This window comes from Strix aluco, chromosome 8, assembly GCF_031877795.1.
Source record: "Strix aluco isolate bStrAlu1 chromosome 8, bStrAlu1.hap1, whole genome shotgun sequence".
Taxonomy (NCBI): domain Eukaryota; kingdom Metazoa; phylum Chordata; class Aves; order Strigiformes; family Strigidae; genus Strix; species Strix aluco.
The window spans coordinates 7,543,636-7,563,447 of record NC_133938.1 but is presented as its reverse complement, the minus strand read 5'-3'; the positions used below and the strand labels follow the sequence as shown (position 1 = coordinate 7,563,447).

At 36.7% G+C, this 19,812-nt stretch overlaps 1 protein-coding gene across 9 annotated transcripts in view; it reads left to right on the top strand.

Annotated features, from left to right (window-relative positions):
- The window catches only part of OSBPL9 (oxysterol binding protein like 9), a 66,413-nt gene that overhangs the window by 37,155 nt on the left and 9,446 nt on the right, over positions 1-19,812 (top strand). For 8 of the 9 annotated variants that reach the window (XM_074832055.1, XM_074832056.1, XM_074832058.1 and 5 more), the window contains 8 exons: positions 923-1,018; positions 2,962-3,009; positions 8,159-8,188; positions 9,067-9,117; positions 13,347-13,385; positions 16,403-16,496; positions 17,049-17,150; positions 19,419-19,578. In XM_074832055.1, coding sequence (XP_074688156.1) covers positions 923-1,018; positions 2,962-3,009; positions 8,159-8,188; positions 9,067-9,117; positions 13,347-13,385; positions 16,403-16,496; positions 17,049-17,150; positions 19,419-19,578 — 620 coding nt within the window. The remainder of the gene's footprint in view (positions 1-922; positions 1,019-2,961; positions 3,010-8,158; positions 8,189-9,066; positions 9,118-13,346; positions 13,386-16,402; positions 16,497-17,048; positions 17,151-19,418; positions 19,579-19,812) is intronic. The other variant, XM_074832057.1, reaches the window with a different exon arrangement.

Sequence of the window (19,812 nt, the reverse complement as noted above, 5' to 3'; positions counted from 1 at the left end):
TTTTTCAACATTTGTTTTGCAGTTGCATTTGCATTAAAGGTATTACATTAATAAACCTTAAATGTGTTCACATAGCATATGTGCAAGAAGTCAGAAGTAATCAATTTCAAGAATCCTCTATTTTCCTTCCTGTAATTGAAGCTGTGATAACCCAGTGGGAGTTTGTTCAGGTCTTGAAATACATGGTTTTTATCAGTTTAAAGGTAGGAATTATGTTATATGCAGAAGTGTGCTTTGAGTCTTACATTATTAAGGGAAACAAATTTGCAAGCAAGAAAATATAAAAACAGTCATTCTCATGGCACTGATACTTTGTCCTTGTTGGCATATGTACAACAAAATGTAAGAAATCAAATCTAGTGACAAGGGTGCAAATTATTATAGCTGTAAAGGAACTAGGGCAACCAGGAATAATAATTTTGAATTTTTCAGCTCAAAGGGGGATCCATATTTAAGAAGAGATTTAGCACTGGTTAGTTCAATTCTTCACTAAGAAGCTGTGAGTTGAGCAATATTGTCTGAAGTGTGAAAAGTGCAGTCATCCAGTTGGGTATGGTTTTGTCTTCCTTAACTGCAGTGTAAGAATATGGAATCACAAGACAGTCTTCAGAAAACCTTGAATTCTCCTTTATAGATTCCAAAGAAACTTTAATTAGTGTAATTTAAGGGGATTTGTTCAATCATAAATAATGGAATACTCTGGTGTGTGGTGATTATACTCCCACTGAAAATGTGTAGCAATTTGCTGTTACTGATTTAGCTGCAAATAGAAGACAAATGTGTTCAGCTGTGTGCCTGTGTTTGCACATGGCAGGATGAGAGGCAAGGCAACATTTTCAGTCAGTTGGCAGGCAAAACCGTATTTTTGTTATCTTTTTTTCTCTCCTCCGAAACTAATTATATATTTGATTTTTATATCTAGGGTGTGGATTCAGGATTTGTTCCCAGCGTTCATGATTTTGACAAGAAACTTACCGAGGCTGATGCTTACTTACAGATCTTGATAGACCAATTGAAGGTATGGTAATGAACTGGTGTATTTACTGTACTGGGAGTCTGCTTGTCAGTGTGGATTTCAAGGTCTGGTTGAAAGGAAGATCAACAGAAAGAGAGAGTCAGGTTTTATGCTTGGCACGTGTTCTGGTAAATGTGGGATGCTGATGTCTGCTGATGATAGAATTTTATTTTCTTTTTCTCCCTATCTTAGATGTTACATAAGTTCTAACTACTTCTGAAATAAAGAGATTTTTAGTAGAAGTATAAAAATTAAAAGTTACAAGCTAAGGCCTGAAAAAAGCTGAAAATAGCTTTCTCTTATAATGGAACTTGGGATTGTTAAAATAGAGTTAGAAAATTAGAATAACTTAAACAGATTTTATAGAATGGTTTACAATGGCTGAAACATTATTTATATAGTTTCATGGAAATGGCAGAGATAAGTTTAATTGTAAAACATAATTAAATCATTGTATTGCTCATACCATTTTAGAGTTTACCTTGAGAAAATTTTGTCGAGTAATATGTAACTACAGTTGCAGATAGCTTCAGGCTTCGCAGTAGTGATAGATAATCTGTTCTTTGTCCTTGAGTGAAAACATTCTGTAGAAATTTTGGACACATACTGTTCTTTTACACTTTGTACGTGTATTTTAAGAATAGGTGGGAAGGTGAGGAATGATGAGGTCATATCTCAGTACTCACCTTATTGAGAAAAACAGTTTTTGCTGCTGGTTAGGACACTTTTTCCCATGACTCAGCAGGTTAAAATTGCTGTTAAGATTGCTTCAGTTCTGCTGGTTTGGATTTTTTTTTTCCTGATATAATGGACAAGTATTGCATGTGGGATATTCAGCAAAAATTCAGTTGCAGGGGTGGGCGGAGAGGGGGGAAGAGCATACCAACAAGAATGGAGGTAAGCAAAAGAGATGCAAACAAAATTCAAAGCAAAACTAAAGGGAGTTAGCTTTGTCTCCCACTCCGCAGCCATCTAGCATGCTTCACTGAAGGAAGGTATTTAAATCTTTACGCCTTCTAATTGCTATTTCAGGCCAACTGGGGGGAGGGTGTATAGGAATTAGTTAATAATGAAAGAAGAGTGAATTTGCGGAAGGACCAAGACTACAGTCTTTAGAACCAGAAATCAGCCCTCAAGGGAAAGGGAACACATGAGTCAGTTTTAGGCAGGCTGTTGAGTGAAGAACTGTAGCTCACCTACTAAGAATTACAACCTCTTTTCTGAGCAAGGGTGGATGTGATGAACTTTTGGTCATTACCCTTAATCTTTTTTCTTCCTTGAATAACTTGTTCTTAACGTTATTTGTATGTGCACCTTAGAGTGCTCTTGCCGGCAATTTTTAACTGTTTCAGTTCAGCTTGTCTTAAATATAGATTCAAGCTTTTCAGTAAGGATTTGTTTCATTTTGCTTAGCTTCATCTCATATTCCACTTTTAAGAAATAAATAGAAGTAAGTGCTGGCACATATCTTTGCAAAAGAAGTGCTTACAAATCCTACGTGATTTGAAGCATATACCTGAATACCTGGAAGGGTTGATAAGGGTTGAGTCTGTTTTGGTAAGCACTTTATATGCCCCAAAGGTCTTTGCTGAAATAAAAGAAAGGCAGTTTGATGCATTCTGATGAGCGTCACATTTATCACTTAACCTCACCTTTTTCTTCAAAGCCTGGGAGAACCGTATCAGAGTGAGCTGTGGAACTAGCTGGGATCTGTGATATGGTCTCTTGGAGGATGGGGATAATGTGAGAAATTAGTTACAAATTTGTTATATCACAAATGCTGTAAATAAATATTAGGCAAAAACTGCTTTGGGTCATAATAAGAAGATCGTATAACTTAAGTATTTATTAAATGCTTTTGGGTTTGAGACTTCAGTGTTTCTGGCTGCTATTACATGAAGAAAATAACACTTTCCAGTATTTTCACAAGTATATCTTTCTTTTAGCTCTTTGATGAAAAACTCCAGAACTGCAAAGATGATGATCAGAGAAAAGCAAGTACATTTTGTCTTAAATACTGTTTATTTTGCTTAATCAGATGGGTTTGTGCATCAATTTGCTATAGGCTATAGAAATTTAAAGTACAGTTCAAATTCATCAAGTTGTCAAAATCACTTAAAACAATTTGAATAACTGATAGCATCATTTGTGTTGTGAATAGGTTGCAAACAGAATTTTTAGTAATACCGGGTGTCATACCATTGAAAAGGGTTTCAGTCTGTAGGAAATTATTACTTGTCTGTTATCCAACCATGAAAAGCATTTTTAACTTAAAGTTGCTATTTTTTAGTCTTTAACAAGGATGAGTGTTTACTGTTTGTAGGAATAGCAAAGATATTCTGAAGGAAAAAAACTAAATGCTAAGAATCGTGTATTTCACGTTAATCAGTCTGCATCCTGTGTAGTTCTGTGACTAACATGCCACATGTTGAAAGTCTGTGAATACTATAATCCACTCACCTTGGGCAAGGATGCAAAAAATGTAACGACTCTTTTAGCGAGATTGTAATTCACTTGTGTTGTGTATTTTTTTGCATCCCCTCCTATTTCATTTCAAAATCAAATTTGTAGGTCAGAGTTCAGTCACTGTGTTTAAGAAAGGCTAGCACATACCTTGGGTGGCATGCGTTTGTATGTTAATTTGTGTGGTGTGGAGGAGGGATTTAACAATTCCTTATGAAGGGTTTATTACTAAGGAGTTGCTTTTGTTTTCAGCAAATGCAGTAATTTCAATATTGTAAAGCACTGGTGTATTTCATCCTAATTCCCTCCTGCCCCCCAATTTCACTTGTGAAAAACAAACTGATGTTCTCTTTGTGTTTGGTTTCAGTTTTGAAAACGGTTTGATGCTCTCTGTGATTAGTTCGATTCTTTATAATGGTTGTGACCTTTCATGTGTTATCCATCTTGTTTGATGTGTTATGTGGCATCTTAGGGACTTGACAAGTGATGGTCTTTCTGGAGTTCTTTTGCACATACAGGCTTTTAAAATAACTTTGAAGTACAAACGTTCTCTGTGTAAGCGCGTTTAATCTGTAGACAACTGACCAAAAGAGTAAGATCTAAAGATTTTGTGTTTCTCCTTCAGTGTGTCTTCCCAGTAAGAGTTCTCCTTCAATTTTGACCTCCCTCCAGATGCTACTTTGCAGATCAGGCAGTACTTTCTTTTTCCCTGTGACAGTGCTTCTAATCCCTGGAGACTTTCCACATGTTGTGCTGATTTCTTTCTTTATCTCTGCAAGGTATCTGTGGAACAGACAGATTGACTTTATAGAGAAAGCAGGAGGCTTGTTTAGAAGAGGTCAGCTTCCTCTGGCTTTAAATCTTGATGAGTGTAGCTATTACTATAGATTCCATTTATTCTCTATTAAAAATGAAAAAGACTCGGCAAAGCACTTTTTTGATCATGTCTCTTCCTGTACTAAAGCAGCTAAGAGGTTTTTTGATACTGCATTTAGCAGTTTTCCTATTTGTTTATGGACGTATGGTTCAGCTGTCAGACTATGAGCTGAGTGTAGCCTGCAGGATACTTCCATCCAACCCATAGTTTTTTCCTCTGAGGAAACAAGAATTGGTTATTGAAGTATTACATGCTTCCCGACTAGCTGAGTGCTGTTTTCTGCAACTGTTTATGGCCAGGCACTTAAACCTGAGTTATTGTTTTTGGAAGTGTACAGAGCATTGGATAAGTTGGTTTTTAGTTACAGAATGTTTGGTCTTTTGAAAGTAATGATATAGGTGTTCCAAGATGCTTCAAGATCCCTTGGATATATTCTTTCTGAGACATGGTAATCTGTTGAACTTGGAAGAACACAGTGCAGGTGTAGACTTGAATTTTGAAAACTGAGAAATACTGTGATTATCATGAATCCCCTGTGTTACATTGATAGTCCTGGTGGAAGTACAGCTAGCACTGTATAGTGGGATCATACTGTCTTGCAAACATACTATAACTAGCAGTGCTGCCTGTTTTGCCGAATCTACTGATGGAGTACATATATCTGATTACGTAGGAAGTAAAGAAGGTGCGTGATCTGAGCGTACGGGAGTTTCAAGGTGAAGACAAGATAGGACCTTGCTTTCTTAACAGTGTTAGCAATATTAGTGGTGAGAACTTGAAGTAAACCTTTCTGTTCAGTTTTGTGAAACTATCTTGACCACACGTATCAGGGAGAGTAAAACTATAAACATTCAAAAGCACCAGAACAGCGAAGAGGTGTATATTTGGCAGGCTGGAACAAAGCTGACTTAACAAGATTTTGGAGGGAAGTGTAGTCTGCTTAAGCTCTGTTTGGTTCACAAGAAGTATTTTTTGTGACGTAAATCCAAGGCTGAGCACACAGATTCAGGTTGCACCTTACCAATTCTGACCACGAGTCGGCTACCCCCACGTGCCTCTGCTACCCCTCTTTGCTGGACAAGCTGATCCCTCTATAGTCATATGACTGTTGAATGAGGCAAAAATAATGTTCAATGAATTAAAATTAGCTTTCTATTGGATCACCAGTGCCTTTATAAAATCAGATGTCAGGGAGGTACAACAGGCAGCAGGTAGATGGAGTAGTTTCAGCAGTAGCCTGCAATTTGATTAGATTAGGTGTAGTGCGTGGCTGCATTCTGCAAATGAAAGTCTGCAGGAAATTCATGTTTCATTTGACAATATGTGTATTCATTACCTAAAACTAGGGACGGTGTCCTACTAAAATTTTACCTTCATTAGTTTTCAAAGAGTAGGGATGTTGAAGAGAGAAAATTGTGATAACTTTCAGTAGTAAATTATATTATTTGATTTCATTTTTATTGATAATGGTTATCTTCAACATACCTCTGTTTACCTGCTTATGATTTTCCTTACAATTTTCTATTTTTCGAGATAATTTATATTACTTTCTTCAGTGCAAGTTTAAACAAAAGATAATGAGAATAAAGTTACAAGGATTGTAGTGGCACATATATAGCAGTGTAATTCAGTACAATTGATGACATGAGACACAAGCATTCTCCTAACTTTTCCTTCCTTGTCCACTTGGTTTTCTCTCCTCAGTGTCATGTCTATAGTGTGTTTGTATAAGATCTTACGGGAGGGGGAGTTCACAAACCTTACTTTATGCCTGTTTACATCACTGTTCTAGAATAACACATTGCTCGTGAAAATCCAGAGACTTCCATATCAATGTTTTCTTAGCCCTAAAGAACAGGGGCGGTGCTCTTTAGAAAGGCCTTCCCAGGGTCTGAGTCTGACTTGTCTGCATTGTGCTCATAATTTTGTGTACATGTGAAGAAGACAATATTTCAGTTCCATGTGCTGTATTCTTGCAAGGTAGCCAAACAGCACAAATGGGAAAAATACTGAATCAATGTGTACTATTACTACTTAAGTTGACCAGCTCACAAAGAATTCATTTTCATAGGGGAAAAAATTTTGACTATATAATTTGTGGCCTTGGAAACCAGGTGTCCTGAGGTTTTTCCCATCTGAGATCTTCTGTGTGAACTTGGACAAATTACCCTTTTGTCTGTACATATGTGCAAGAATAGCAATGTCCTAGTCTGTTGTTTGGAAAATTACAAACGGGTAGGGGGAGAACAGTGTGACTGAATATGGCTTGACATAGCTTTCAGATTTTCAGCAAAGATGATATTAATGAAGGGAATGAGATACCAGTTTATTTGGTGTGTAAATACTCTATAACATGTTGGGGGAAAAAATAGGTAAAGAGTAATCAAACCTGCTGACAGCTGTCTACAGTTGGCTATAAAGCTTTGAGACTGAATGATTTATTTCAGCTGCATAATCTTTCATCTGACCAGATCTGTATGTTTGGGTACACTGCCTATTCTGTTTTGGTGCTAAAAGGCTCAAAACTTCACTGCTGTCATATTTAAAACGCTTTTTTCAATATATGTTGATAAAGTTTGGACTGGAAGTATAGTAGAGATGGGAAAAAACAAAACAAAGGAATTTTTAGCTGTTGGCATATTTCTCTGGTAGCAGCAGAAGTAAATATAATTTAACTTTGAGATATAACTACCCTGATATGCTATTACCTAGATCAGCATGGTCCAGTCTTTCTAGTGGAAAAGGCTGAGCCTGTGTGCTGTTTGGCCACCTCTTGCCAGTTAATCATGTATAGCATCCTTATGAGTAGTATATAGAACAGAGTATAACTGAAAAAATATTCCCCAGGTATTGGCTGGGAAGCCACCACTGTGTTTATTTTCTTTTTAATCCACAAGCTGAGACTATTCATTCCTGTAGATATACAGATGTATGTTGTGCTCTTATGGTGTAGAATTTGGCTTGCGATGCTGCATGGGGAAAACAGTTCCTTTGCACATGTTGATTATTCAAGAATCAAAAAGACTGTGACTCAAGTCACATGAGACACTCATATTAATCAAAACAAAGAGGTCCTGTAATTGAATTAGTAGCGATTCAGTGCTGAGTCGAATTTAATAATTTTGCCTTCTGCAGACAGACCCAAGGACATCAACAGGATGCATATGCTTCTTAGATAGCTCATGGTTATGTATAAAATGACATGCAGATGCCTTTGGCATGCCTGAAGTGCAGTTCCACGCAGGAAATCTTTATGAACCAGTGTTTCTAGATAAAATTAAGTAGGCAGATTTCCAGATGCACTTTTTACTGGAGGTTTAGAAAGAGCAAGAACGTGCATGTACTGGTATTTTCCATGATTTTTTTAAAAATGTGCTTAACTGCATATGTTTCTTATACCTGAATGATGATAATTTCAAGTAATATTGATCATTGAAATGTGCCACTGTTCAGTACACTATGTAAGGATACAAAGTGAACTTAGAGTGACGCTTCATACTGCATTTCATTTTTGTTGATGTTATGCAAAACGGAGGTGTAGCCTTTGATGGGTAAATATGTATAATGTCACTGCTCAGAAGTTCCTAATCTTGTCATCTTTAAACTTTAATTATCAGTTTGACTTCTGTCTTGTCAATTACAAAATGAAAATTGTGTCTATATACAAAATAGTCTTTAACATGTTGGTTGCTTTTTTCCTCTCTCAATTTAAGATTAAAATACAGTTTTTGTACAGTACTTAAGTCAAACTGGATGCTGGAAATTGTGTCTTTAACCACACTATTTTGATTTTTCTTTTACAGAAAATTGAAAGTCTCAAAGAAACAACCAGTGTAAGTTTCTTCAATTATTGTATCTATTATGTATCAATTCTGAAATTCACCTTATTGTCTTGGGAAAGTTTTTAAAGCTTTTTATAGAAAAGGGGGAATCCATATTAGGCCCAACAGTGTGACAGCAGAGGCAGCCTGCTTCTGGTGCTATATTCAGATTTATGTCTAGCACCTTAGAATCATAAAATCATAGAATAGTTGAGGTTGGAAGGGACCTCTGAAGGTTTGGAGTCCAACCCCATGCTCAGAGCACAGTCAGCTAGAGCAGGTTGCCCAGGACCAAATCTAGTTGGATTTTGAGTAACTCCAAGGATGGAGGCTCCATAACCTCTCCGGGCAACCTGTTCCAGTGTTTGATCATCCCTGGAGTAAAAAAAAGTGTTTTCTTATGTTTAAGGTGAATTTCCTGTGTTTCAATTTGTGACCATTGCCTGTTGTCTTGTCACTGGGCACTGCTGAGAAGAGTCTAGCTCTGTCGTCTTTACACCCTGCCATCCCAGTCAGATATTGATGCCCATTGATAAGATCTCCCCTGAGTCTTTTCATCTCCAGATTAAACAAGCCCAGCTCTCTCAGCCTCTCTTCACATGACAGTTTGCCTGCTTGCAGTGCTCTGAAAGTTTGAAGCTGACCTCCATTTCACCCTGACAACCTGTGTTGTATGTGGCTTTGGAAACTTCAGTTTTCTACTGCTGTGCTTTTGTCTCTGGAAAAAAAAAAAGGGAAGGGAAAGTAGGGGTTCTACAGAAGCAAATGTGCATTTAGTTCTTGCCCAGTATTTCAGTTAATATTCTGTATAACTAATAAAAGTACCTGTAAATGCAAAATACTATAGGATAGTAATAAATTTTTTTTTCCTGTTATTTTTGTTTTCCTAGAGCATGGTAGAATCAATAAAACACTGCATTGTGTTGCTACAGATTGCTAAAGTAAGTACACTGCAAACTATTTTGAATTTTAATTATACAGCATGAATCTGTGTGAAAACAACTGAAATGTAAAAGTGCCTTCTATATGATCCAGGATATGTATATAAAAAAATTGGTATAAGTTGATTTATGCTACTATTTTAATGAAGTTTCTCTCTGCTGAGTTCCACAGCAGACAGTCCTGTTGATGTTCATGGTAACAGCCATGTTGATGACATAGTTTTTCTTTGAGACAAACTTGCAGAGTTTTCTATTAGACTAAGAACTTAAACAAACATAAGGGTGACAGATTAGAAACTTAACAAAACTCTGCTTTCTGCTTCAATTGAGAATGTGACTGACGAGTAGAAAAAGGGAGAATTGTGATGTTAATAATTTCAACTGGTTTGGCAAGGTTTTTCATAGGTCTGAAGTTCATTATAACGTTGGAACTTCTTGAAGTAAGAATTTTATTATTTGACAATGCAATATGGGTAATGCACTTAACTCTTTTCACTTAAATGTTTTACTACTTTTTAAAATTTAGTGAGATTTGGATTTACTTTTCTGTCAAGTTCTGCTCTTACAGGCCTTCATGTACTTTATTTAGGATATGTTAATTATGGAGCTGCTGATTTATATCTTGTGACCCAAGTGAAGTAAGACTGTGCTTTGCAAATTAATTTAGAGTATTTTCAAAATTCTAAGGCTGAATTTAATCAGAACACATTCTGATTTATTCAGAAATAGGTGTAGACTCTTCATTTTTTCTTTCTGTAGTCCAGATCAACTTTTTTTTTAGCTTTCAAATACAGTACTGCTGTTTGTCTTCATTCTAGACGCCAGATACATTGTACAAAATTTTGACGCCAGTGAAAATTGAAGTATTTAGAACCTTGCAGGATCAGAAGTAATTTACTAAAAGGATTAGTGCATATTTTGTGAAATTCAAATTTCATATCAGTAGTTTAAAAATTCTGAAGAAAAGATTTAACCAAAACCAAAAATATTTTACAAATAGTAGGGTACATGGAAATAGTTTTGTGCCACGTGAATCTAGAGCTAGAACAGTCTTTTTTTCACATGGTGATACTATTTGAATCCATCACTTTAGTGATAGCAAGAAAAGCCTTGTCGGTGCTTAATAATTTGCTGTTATTTAGTACTGGGTATATTTAGAATTGTTTTAGTACAGTGAAACCAGTAGACTATATGTCATTCTTTGGGGATTTGGTGGAGTCGATTATAGGTAGACTAGATGGTAGTATGGTAGTTTTCTTACACAGCTATATGTGATTTGCTGTATTAAGGTAGCTGTTGGAGAAACTGTGTGCAACAAATTACTTGTTCATTTTTTGCTAATTACTGTATTAATGTATTTAATAGTTTTCATGGAGGTTTAATTCCTGTGAAATTTTACTCTTTTAAAGCTCTGCTATGTAATTAGCAAATCTGAAAGAGCAGAATTATAATCTGATTTGCAGGTTCTTGATCAGAGCTAGTAATAGGTGTTTGAGTTAGCTTTCTTGTTTCTATTGAATATCAAATTCCATTTCTGCTATGGGCAAATTTATTGGGGGATAGACAAATACGATTGCTTATCTTGCACTGATGTTAAGCATATTTTGCAGTTGGTTAGGTTGTTTGCTGATAATGGACAAAACTGAACTTATAGTGGGAGATGTAGGCATTTTATCAGGTTCAGTGCTTTATTGCTCCAACTACCATATAAGCGTAAAGGTAGGTGGAATTTGGGTTCCCCAAAGATGCTAAGATTTGCTTTCTGTTACACTAAATCAGACCTTGAAGTCCTTTCAGTACCAGTAAATATTAACCAGTGTAAATAGATGGGCTTATCCATTGAGGAGTGGGGGTTTTTTTGGTTCGTTTTGCTAAACTGTATCTAAAGCTTCTTTAGAGCTATTGAAGATAAGGTTGTTTAAATGAGTGATTTATGCACAGCTAATTGGAAGATGTTGATCCACATACAGTGAAAAATACCCTCTATAAATCTTCCCGCTATTTTAATAACCTTTATTCTGCTTCATCTCTTCATCATCATCTTCTCTCTCTCTCTCTTAGGCAACTGTACTTGTTGACTACATGGCAATTCTGTCGTGTGTTGTCGTTCCCCCCCCCTTTCTATAAACTCTGTTGGTATCCTGATTTCTTACTGCTGTAAGAAATCAAGAATATAGGGGGGGGGGGGTGTTTTTACAGTTCTGTAAATTGCATGTGTATGAAGCATTATATATGTAAAAATGTATTGTGTCTGACTGATAGCTTTTTGTTCTCCAGTATAGAACCTTTTAAGATTCTGCAAGTTTTTTTCCCCAAAGTTGTATGTAAGGCAAGTATGGCTGCTGACTTACACTGCTGAAAATAAATCATATTAACACCACCCCTGCACCCCATTTTTACTTCTACAGTGCCTTTCACATTAGGAGACAGACTTCACAGTTACCTTCTGGTTGTTTGCATACTTTGAAAACAGTTATTACTTCTCTGTATACTCAGAGCATCTCTCTGTTTCAAACACACAGCCATTTATTATTTGGATGATTTTGGTACATTGAGGCAAACCTGGGTGTTTTGGGTTTTTTTTGTTTTGTTTTAATTGTGTGTTAAGTTGACCTGTTTCATGGACTCTTAAAACAACCTGCCATAGGACTTGGACAGTTAAATTTTCATTAAACTTACTGGTAAATCAAGTGTGTGATCATGCCACTCGTACTTGAGGTGACCCAAGGCATTTTCAAAATAATGAAGTAAATAACAGCTAAATAGAAATATGTTATAATACATACATCACTTGTCAAAAAGCAATCAAGATAAACTAAGTGGGATGAATAGGTGGAGCATTTGACTTGTGTTGTCCCCTTTGCATGTATGGCAGTTGAAGGTGTCCGGCTTGGCTGATGTGTGTGTTGTAAAAGGTATGTAATGGCCTATCAGTGTAGCAAACTACAGTCTTGGAAATACATGTTTTATGAAGTAGCATTTATAATTTAGATATTTATTTTTCCATCTTTGCCTTCCCTTTTTCATTCCCTCATTTCTGGTCAGTCTAGCCTTCCTTACCTCATCAACATGCCACATTGCTGATGTGCATTACTGAGATAGGATAGCACTTCAGTACAAAAGCAGCAACTTTGTGTTTGATTTCTTAGGTCTTAGAGATGATAGCATAACATGGAAATTTTGTATGCTGAAAAAAAAATAATTTGGACTTCAGTGTTACTCTTTCTTTTTTGTTTGTAAGTTTGCAACCCAATGGAACTCATTGCCCTTAGTGTCGTTTTTGTCATGGAAAGCCTTGCCTAAGAAATGCCAGCTAGCAGACATGAAATTTGAGCAGTCTATTGCCAACGATATAAGCTAAGGAAACATGAAGTATCAAAACATAAGTATGTGCCAACTTTCTTAATACTATTTACAGCTTTTTTTTTTTTTCCCCTGGTCCTCCTAACTTTAACAGCTGGAAATCTGGGGAAATACGCTGCAGACAAGTCTCAAGGTTTACTCTGAACAAAGTTACGGATTGATACACTGGCTGAACTTTGCTTCAGAAGTGAAGAGATTTGGCTTAGTGTTCAGTAGAATTTATACTGTTGCTGGCACAGTGTAGATGGGCATTAACTTGTCTGTTGCTAGTGTCATTTCCCCTGATGACAGTTTTATTCCATGCATTTCCTGCTCTTTCACACATGCTTCTAGGCAAAAAACCCCAAATCCTAGATTCTAAATAATCTAAAAAATTTTAAAATCTAGTGGATACCAAAAAGCTAATGTTAGAAACATTTAACTTATAAAGGCACTTCTGCCTTTCAAAAGCAAAAAGTGCTTTTGAAAGCTTGACCTGTATGCTAATCACAGTTCTTCAGAAACCGAGAACCTCATATCTTTCAGTTTTCAGGGACTCATTGGTGCTGCAGTCAATGTTTTGGGGGGCTCTTAGCTATTTGGGAAGAACCTACGTTGTAAAGCATAATTGTATTCTGCGGTGCAGAAAGGATATTTTAAAAATTGTTCAGACTCGTGTGGACAGATCCTTGGAAAACTCTAGTCTTCAGAGGTGCGGTGCCTATGTATAGGATTGTTTCTTCTTAGTTACTGTATCACATGATGAGGAACATTTTATGGCTGACAGTGTAAACATTCCTGACAGAAACTTGCTGTTCTCACTTAACACAGAACTGATAAGTCATACAAGATTGTTATGTTGATATTTTTAACATTTTTTCCTTAAGGACCAAAATAATGAGGAGAAGCACGCAGATGGACTTATAGTAAGTTTAAATCTAATCTTTATCTCCCTTTATTTCTGCAGAACATGTGAACAGAGACCTGAATTTCCACTCATTTTGCAACATACTTCTTCCTTTCTCTAATTTACTGCTTCAAGTGTCTTGTTAAAATTCCTGTCGAGTCATTAGCTTCTGAGGTTGGCTAACACCCTTGCCTTTAGCAGATATAGTGATCAGTTTTATATTGAGTGTCTTAAATGGCAGTATTATGACTGAACACTTAGATAAAAATCTGCCATGTGAACAGATGAAAGGGAAATTATTAGAATAGAAATAGTTTTGTGTTCCATCTGAAGTATCTTTATGAAATAGATCAGCTATCTGTGTGCTTCAAGTAGTTTGTCTTTTCTACAGCGCTGCTCATTTGATGCAAAGTTGTATTATGTCTGTTTAAGCAATGTTTCTTCTTTAATATAACTTCTGTGTTTTTAATGTAACTTCCGTCATCTTTGGTTTCAGTCACATGTGACTTCTCTTTCTTTGTTCTCTTTTTGTCATTTGAGTACATTTCAGATACTTTTAATAGGAGATTGGTTTCAGTAAAACATAACTCTAAAAACCATAGTTTGTTTTCATTACAGCTGACAATAATTCCCAAGCTTTATTGTCTTTCCATTATATACAGATTTAGCAGTATGATTTTCTGGTATGAACTTTGGAGTAAAGATGCACATACAGATTTTGGTTTCATGCTTACTGTAACGGTTGCCCTGTGGCAAGTCATGTAATTCAGGTCTAAGTGTAACGGAATAGGTTCTGTTATGTGCCCTGGAAAGGAGAGGTTATGCAGCTAGACGCTACCACAGGCAGAGGTGGTATGCACATTAGATCTGCAACTCAGAAATTTCATATAGATATTTAAACTTACCATAGTCTGAATGTGATTAATCACTATTCTAATTGTCAGTGGGCTGGCTTTTGCTGAGGAGAAAAAAAAACATATTTCTGCAAGAATATATTAACTGATGCATCAGTGATTGCGAAGACTGAATTTTTGATGCTGTTGAGGTCAACGTTAGCTTGGGCTAAAAGTCAAGATTTCACTTTAAACGTAGGCAGGAATCTGATCAATGTTTGATACCATGGTGGGATCATGGTCTTGTTTCTACGTGGCTCTTTTTGAGTTGTTAGAGTAGGAAACTTTCAGGTGTGCCTTCATCTGTTTCTAAACCATGAAGGCATACCCCAAAATATCTAACAAGAAACTCCAGTTCATGTTGCAGTGTGGAGAGTTCTTTAAGGATAAGGTTACAGTGCAGCATACAAAGTAAAAATTACTTTGGTTTTTTTTTTTTTTTTTTCCTTTATCACACCAGTGTTCTGTATATATATTATTTGTTTCCCTAAAACTAGGGGAGCTAGAGATAGCAATAGCATCCTGTGTATCATAGGACCATCTTCATTTTTAAGATTCTTAACTCTGAATATGAGATAATGATTTTAACCTGTGAAATATATGGGACAGGGACCTACCTGTGTTGCATGCATAATTGCACAAGCAGTTGAAATAATGTGTAAGTGGGACATTGATTTTTGCTGGAATACAGTGAAGTAACAGTCTATGTACTGGATTATTTATTTGTATGCTTGTTAGTAACACCAGTGAAAATGTGTTCATCATAAAAAGCTATTTTTATGCCATTTTTTTTAAGTTGGAGGGTTTTTTAAATAACCAGAGAGTAATAACTTTTGTTTTCAACTAAATAAATTCTGTGCTATAAAAAAATAATAATAATCTTCACTGCTTCACTGATTTTAAATGTAGGATAAAGTTCAGAATAACAGTTAACCAAGGAAGGAGGCAAGCAAGACATTTTCCTTTTGTAGGAAAATGGGAGGAGGAAGGTTAAAATGACCCTGTTTCTCTCAGTCTGCATGCAAAGAGAAATTAATAGACTTAAGGGAGGGAAGAACAGTTAGAGACTCTCTTCTTTTTCTAATGTTTAAAATATTGATCTAAAAAGAGAGTTGGAATAAACATACTGACTAAATTCAAAGACAAATCTCCTCTACCTTTTTTTAAAAAAGAACTTTTTTAAAAAGTAGATCTCGGTATTGTATGACCTTCCTGTGCTTGATATTCTTCAACTTAAGCACAGTAGCAAGATTTCCTAGCAAATTGAGGCAAAGACTTTCATAGTTCTGACATAGGTCAATGGTTTTAAATTGCAAGATGTTTGGAGAAGGGTTTCGTGTGCCTTTTGTCCAACTCACAACCCAGAACAACGTAGAAGTACTGGTTGTTGTATGTAAACATATATAACAAACAATACTTAGGTGATAAAATTGCAGGCCAGTGAAGCAAGGCAAAATCATGTTGGTTTGGATTAAAAGACGTTGCAATTTAGATTTCCAAGAGGCTTGTTGTATAAAAGCCAAGAACATATACTGAAGTCAGTGGCTTTTGTGAGTGTCAAATTGAATTGGTGCTTCATTTTCAAAGTGCCCACATTCTTAAGTAGATTGAAATGTCCTCTACTGGAGACACACTGAGAACTGTCAGCTTGCCTTGGAAAGAGTTTTGGCACAAATCTGCTTCGTGGCTGTAAGGATGCTGATGATTCTTGTTGTAATTTATGGATTGATTTAGTATGGTTTGGACAAAATAATTTTTGAAAAATGGGTTTTAAAAATACAGATTACCTATCCTAATTTTTGCCAGATAATTTGCATCTAACTTTCCTCTCTTTGCATGCAATATTTATTAATGGACATTGGAAGGAGTACCAGAAGCTAGAACTTGAAATAAGAATTCTTTATAGGACTCAAATCTGTAGCAAATTCAGTTTAGTGTAAAATCCATGTAAAGAATTGAAGTATTACCACTTCGAAAGTATTTCTCATGTCCTCAACTGTCAATTTGTGTTTCACTTCCTCTCTCAGGAATTTGCTATCTTGCATTTGGGCATTTCTTCTGCTCACAATGTTCTTGCTATCTATGCTTTATTTATTATTTTTTTTAATTGAGAAAAAATGTGCTATTGTTTCTTTTGTCTCAGAGCACTATAAACCCTGTTGACGCAGTCTATCAGCCCAGTCCTTTGGAACAGTCAGTGATCAGCACGATGCCTTCCCAAGCAGTTATACCTCCAGGTACGGCGTACGGAAAGAACCTCAGTAGAAATATTCAGAAGCAGAGCAGGATGCAACTGCAAACTAGATGGAGGGGCTGCATAATGGTGGCTAGCTTCTGTGTTATATATGCAATACAGGTGCATGCTGCACTTAGTGGTGCATGCTCACCACAGTGGTGCAAAGGAAGGGAAAGAGGCGGGAGGCGTGGAGCTTCCTTAGCCCTCAGGTAAATCTGCCTCTAGTTCTCTGGATACGCTGATATATTTTACTTGCTCTAAGTACTAGCTTACATTTCTAATATGCTTTCTTAATATAAATGAAGCTATAATTTTCAGAAAAGATAAATGCTTTCTAGCTAAATAGCTGCAATTTTTAAAAATGCCATCTTTGCTTAATAATAAAAAAGAGCTAGATAACAATGACGGAAACATGTGTTTCTCTCTGAATGGCTTTTATAGAAAAGGATTTCATTTTTGGTGGGGTGAAATAATGTGGAATCTCCTTCCCAACAAAAGTATAATTCTCATTTAGATGTGAATTTTGGGTTTAATGTATCAAAATATCCCCTAGAACCTGCTCAGTTGTGCAAGTCGGAGCAGCGACCCTCATCTTTGCCAGTGGGACCTGTAGTAGCATCGCTTGGAAATCAGACTCCAACACCAAATAGTACAGGTACAGTTCTGTGTAACTGTCTTACTGAAGTACAAGAAACAAAACCTGACTATATAGTGTCTGTAACCTAACGTAATTAGCTGTTAAGACAGCGTTGTATTGGCCTACATCTTGCTTTTAATCAGCATATATTTCAGTGTTGTGTCAAAATCAGTTATTCTGCTCTTTCTCCCCACCATCTATACATAATAATACATAGAAGTATTACCAGCTTTCTTTCTTATCTCCATCAGTGTAATCTTGCAGTAATCAGCACAAGAACTTTGCAGTTAATAGGTTGTGTGTGACCTTTGGGTTTTTTAAATCATCGATTCCCTCCTCTCCTCCTTAAATAATAGCATTCGTTGGGCTTTTTAAAACTACAATAGATGCTTTGAAGCAAAAGTTGCTATAATATATATGAAGTTGCTGTTTACAATCTGTTTACAATTCCTATAATATTTTTAAGTTTTTTAAAAAATGATAGCCACATAGTTAACATATTTCATATTATTTATGTTGACTGTTGCTTCCTGATCAGTTGTATTCATTATATTTTCCAATCATGCTTAAACTCTCTCAGTTCCCTCCCAAGTTTTTTTCTAAGCTTGTGTGTAAATGATTTGTTGTTACTTTATGACTACCCTTCCTTCCCAGAACACTAATACATGCCTTGAACAGTATTTACCTCAATCTGAAAAATGAAGGATACCACTGCTGGCTTTTTATCCTGCCAGAAAGTTCCAGTTTTTAGGCTCACTCTATGCATCTCCCCTTCTAGTTAGTTTCTGATGATTGTAGTTTGTGTAAATACGTTAGTTTGCTTAATATCCTCTGTTGTGACTTAGGCTTCCACAAAAGGTCTATGTCAGTGTTAACCTGCTTTGTCTTTATTGCTGTGACTCTCTTGAAAAACAGCGAGTTAGTGGTGAGACAGGATTCACGTAATCCAATTTAGAAACTGTATTAATTAGATTTTGTCACAAATACATTTGTAGCTAAATTGGAAAAAGATGTTTTAGATAAGTAGAATACAAGTTGAGTGAAAACTAGCTGGACTGCCAGGGCTGAGGCTTGCGATCAGCTGTATGAGGTCCAAATGGCAACCAGGTTACTACTGGTGTTACTCAGGGGTTGATACTGGGTTCAATGCTGCTTAACATCTCAAATAACCTAGACGTGGACCTTGCCAAATGGGGGAGAACAATGGATAGGACAGGGCTGCTGTTCAGAGAGGCTGTGATTGGCTGGGGAAGGGGACTGACAGAAACCTCATGAAGGCAAATGCAAAGTCCTCCACCGTGCTGTGATGGGTGTAGACCTCAGCCTGCTCTGTTGCATGGGGTTAACTCCAGCTTGGCAGAAGAGGAGCCAGGGGTCCTGGTGAGCAACAAGTGGAGTCAGCAGTGTGCCCTTCTGGTGATGCATACCTGACTAGATTAGTGAGAGTGTAAAGAACAGCTTAAGAGAAGTGATTGTTCCTCTCTACTTGGGATCTGTGAGACCACATCTTGAGTACTACATATAGTTTTGGGTTCCACAGTACAAAGACATGGACCACCAAGATTAGGAAGCTGAGGCCCATGACATACTTAGAGGCTGACAGAACTGGGTTTGTTCAGCCTTAGGAAGATCAAGCTAAGGTGGGATATTACTGCTGTCTTCTGCCAACTATTGGGAGGGTATAAAGAAGATAGAACTGGGCTTCTGTCAGACATGCACAGCACAAGGATGAGGCAATCAGCACAAGTTGTAAGAAAGGAAATTCCAAGTAGGTGTTAGAAAATGTTTTGGTTTTATAATGAGGTGGTTCAAACTTTGGAATAGGTTCCCCAGAAAGATTATGGAATCATCTTGAGAGATATTTAAAACCTGACTAGATGTGATGTTGAACAAACTGGTCTAATTAATTTTGAAGTTGTCTGGGCCTTGAGTGGGGTGTAGACCGGATGACTTCTAGAAATCCCTTCCAACATAAATCATACTATGAATATATACAAATTTTCAGTATTGTTGTTTTCCTTTTAATCAACAACTTTGCAGAAAACGTGTCCTTATACTTTATTATTGTTCTGTGTTCTTGATTTTCCTTGAGCTTTCTTTTGTTATCAGTTAAATGAAACTTGATATGAACCTGACTAATTATTGCTTCTAATTTTGTAAGATATCATACCTTCTGAGATCACATTAGTCTTTATTGATTTGAACAATCCTATTCAATAAGTTAGAACTGGTGGATTTTGAAAGAACTTGTTTTTTATTAAGTCTATAATTTTTAATACTCCATAGGAAGTGGGCAATCAGCACCTAGCAGCAGTCTTACCTCTCCAAGCCATGTCAACCTGTCTCCAAATACAGTCCCAGATTTTTCTTACTCAAGCAGTGAGGATGAGTTCTATGACGCTGATGAATTCTATCAGAGCAGTTCTTCCCCAAAGCGATGTATGGAGTAAGTAGCTGAAAGTATGCTGTGCCGTTTCCCACAGCATTCTCCTGGCGAAACTGGCTGCTCGCGGCTTGGATGGGCACACGCTTCGCTGGGTAAAAAACTGGCTGGATGGCCGGGCCCAAAGAGTTGTGGTGAACGGAGTTAAATCCAGCTGGCGGCCGGTCATGAGTGGTGTCCCCCAGGGCTCGGTTTTGGGGCCACTCCTGTTTAACATCTTTACTGATGATCTAGACA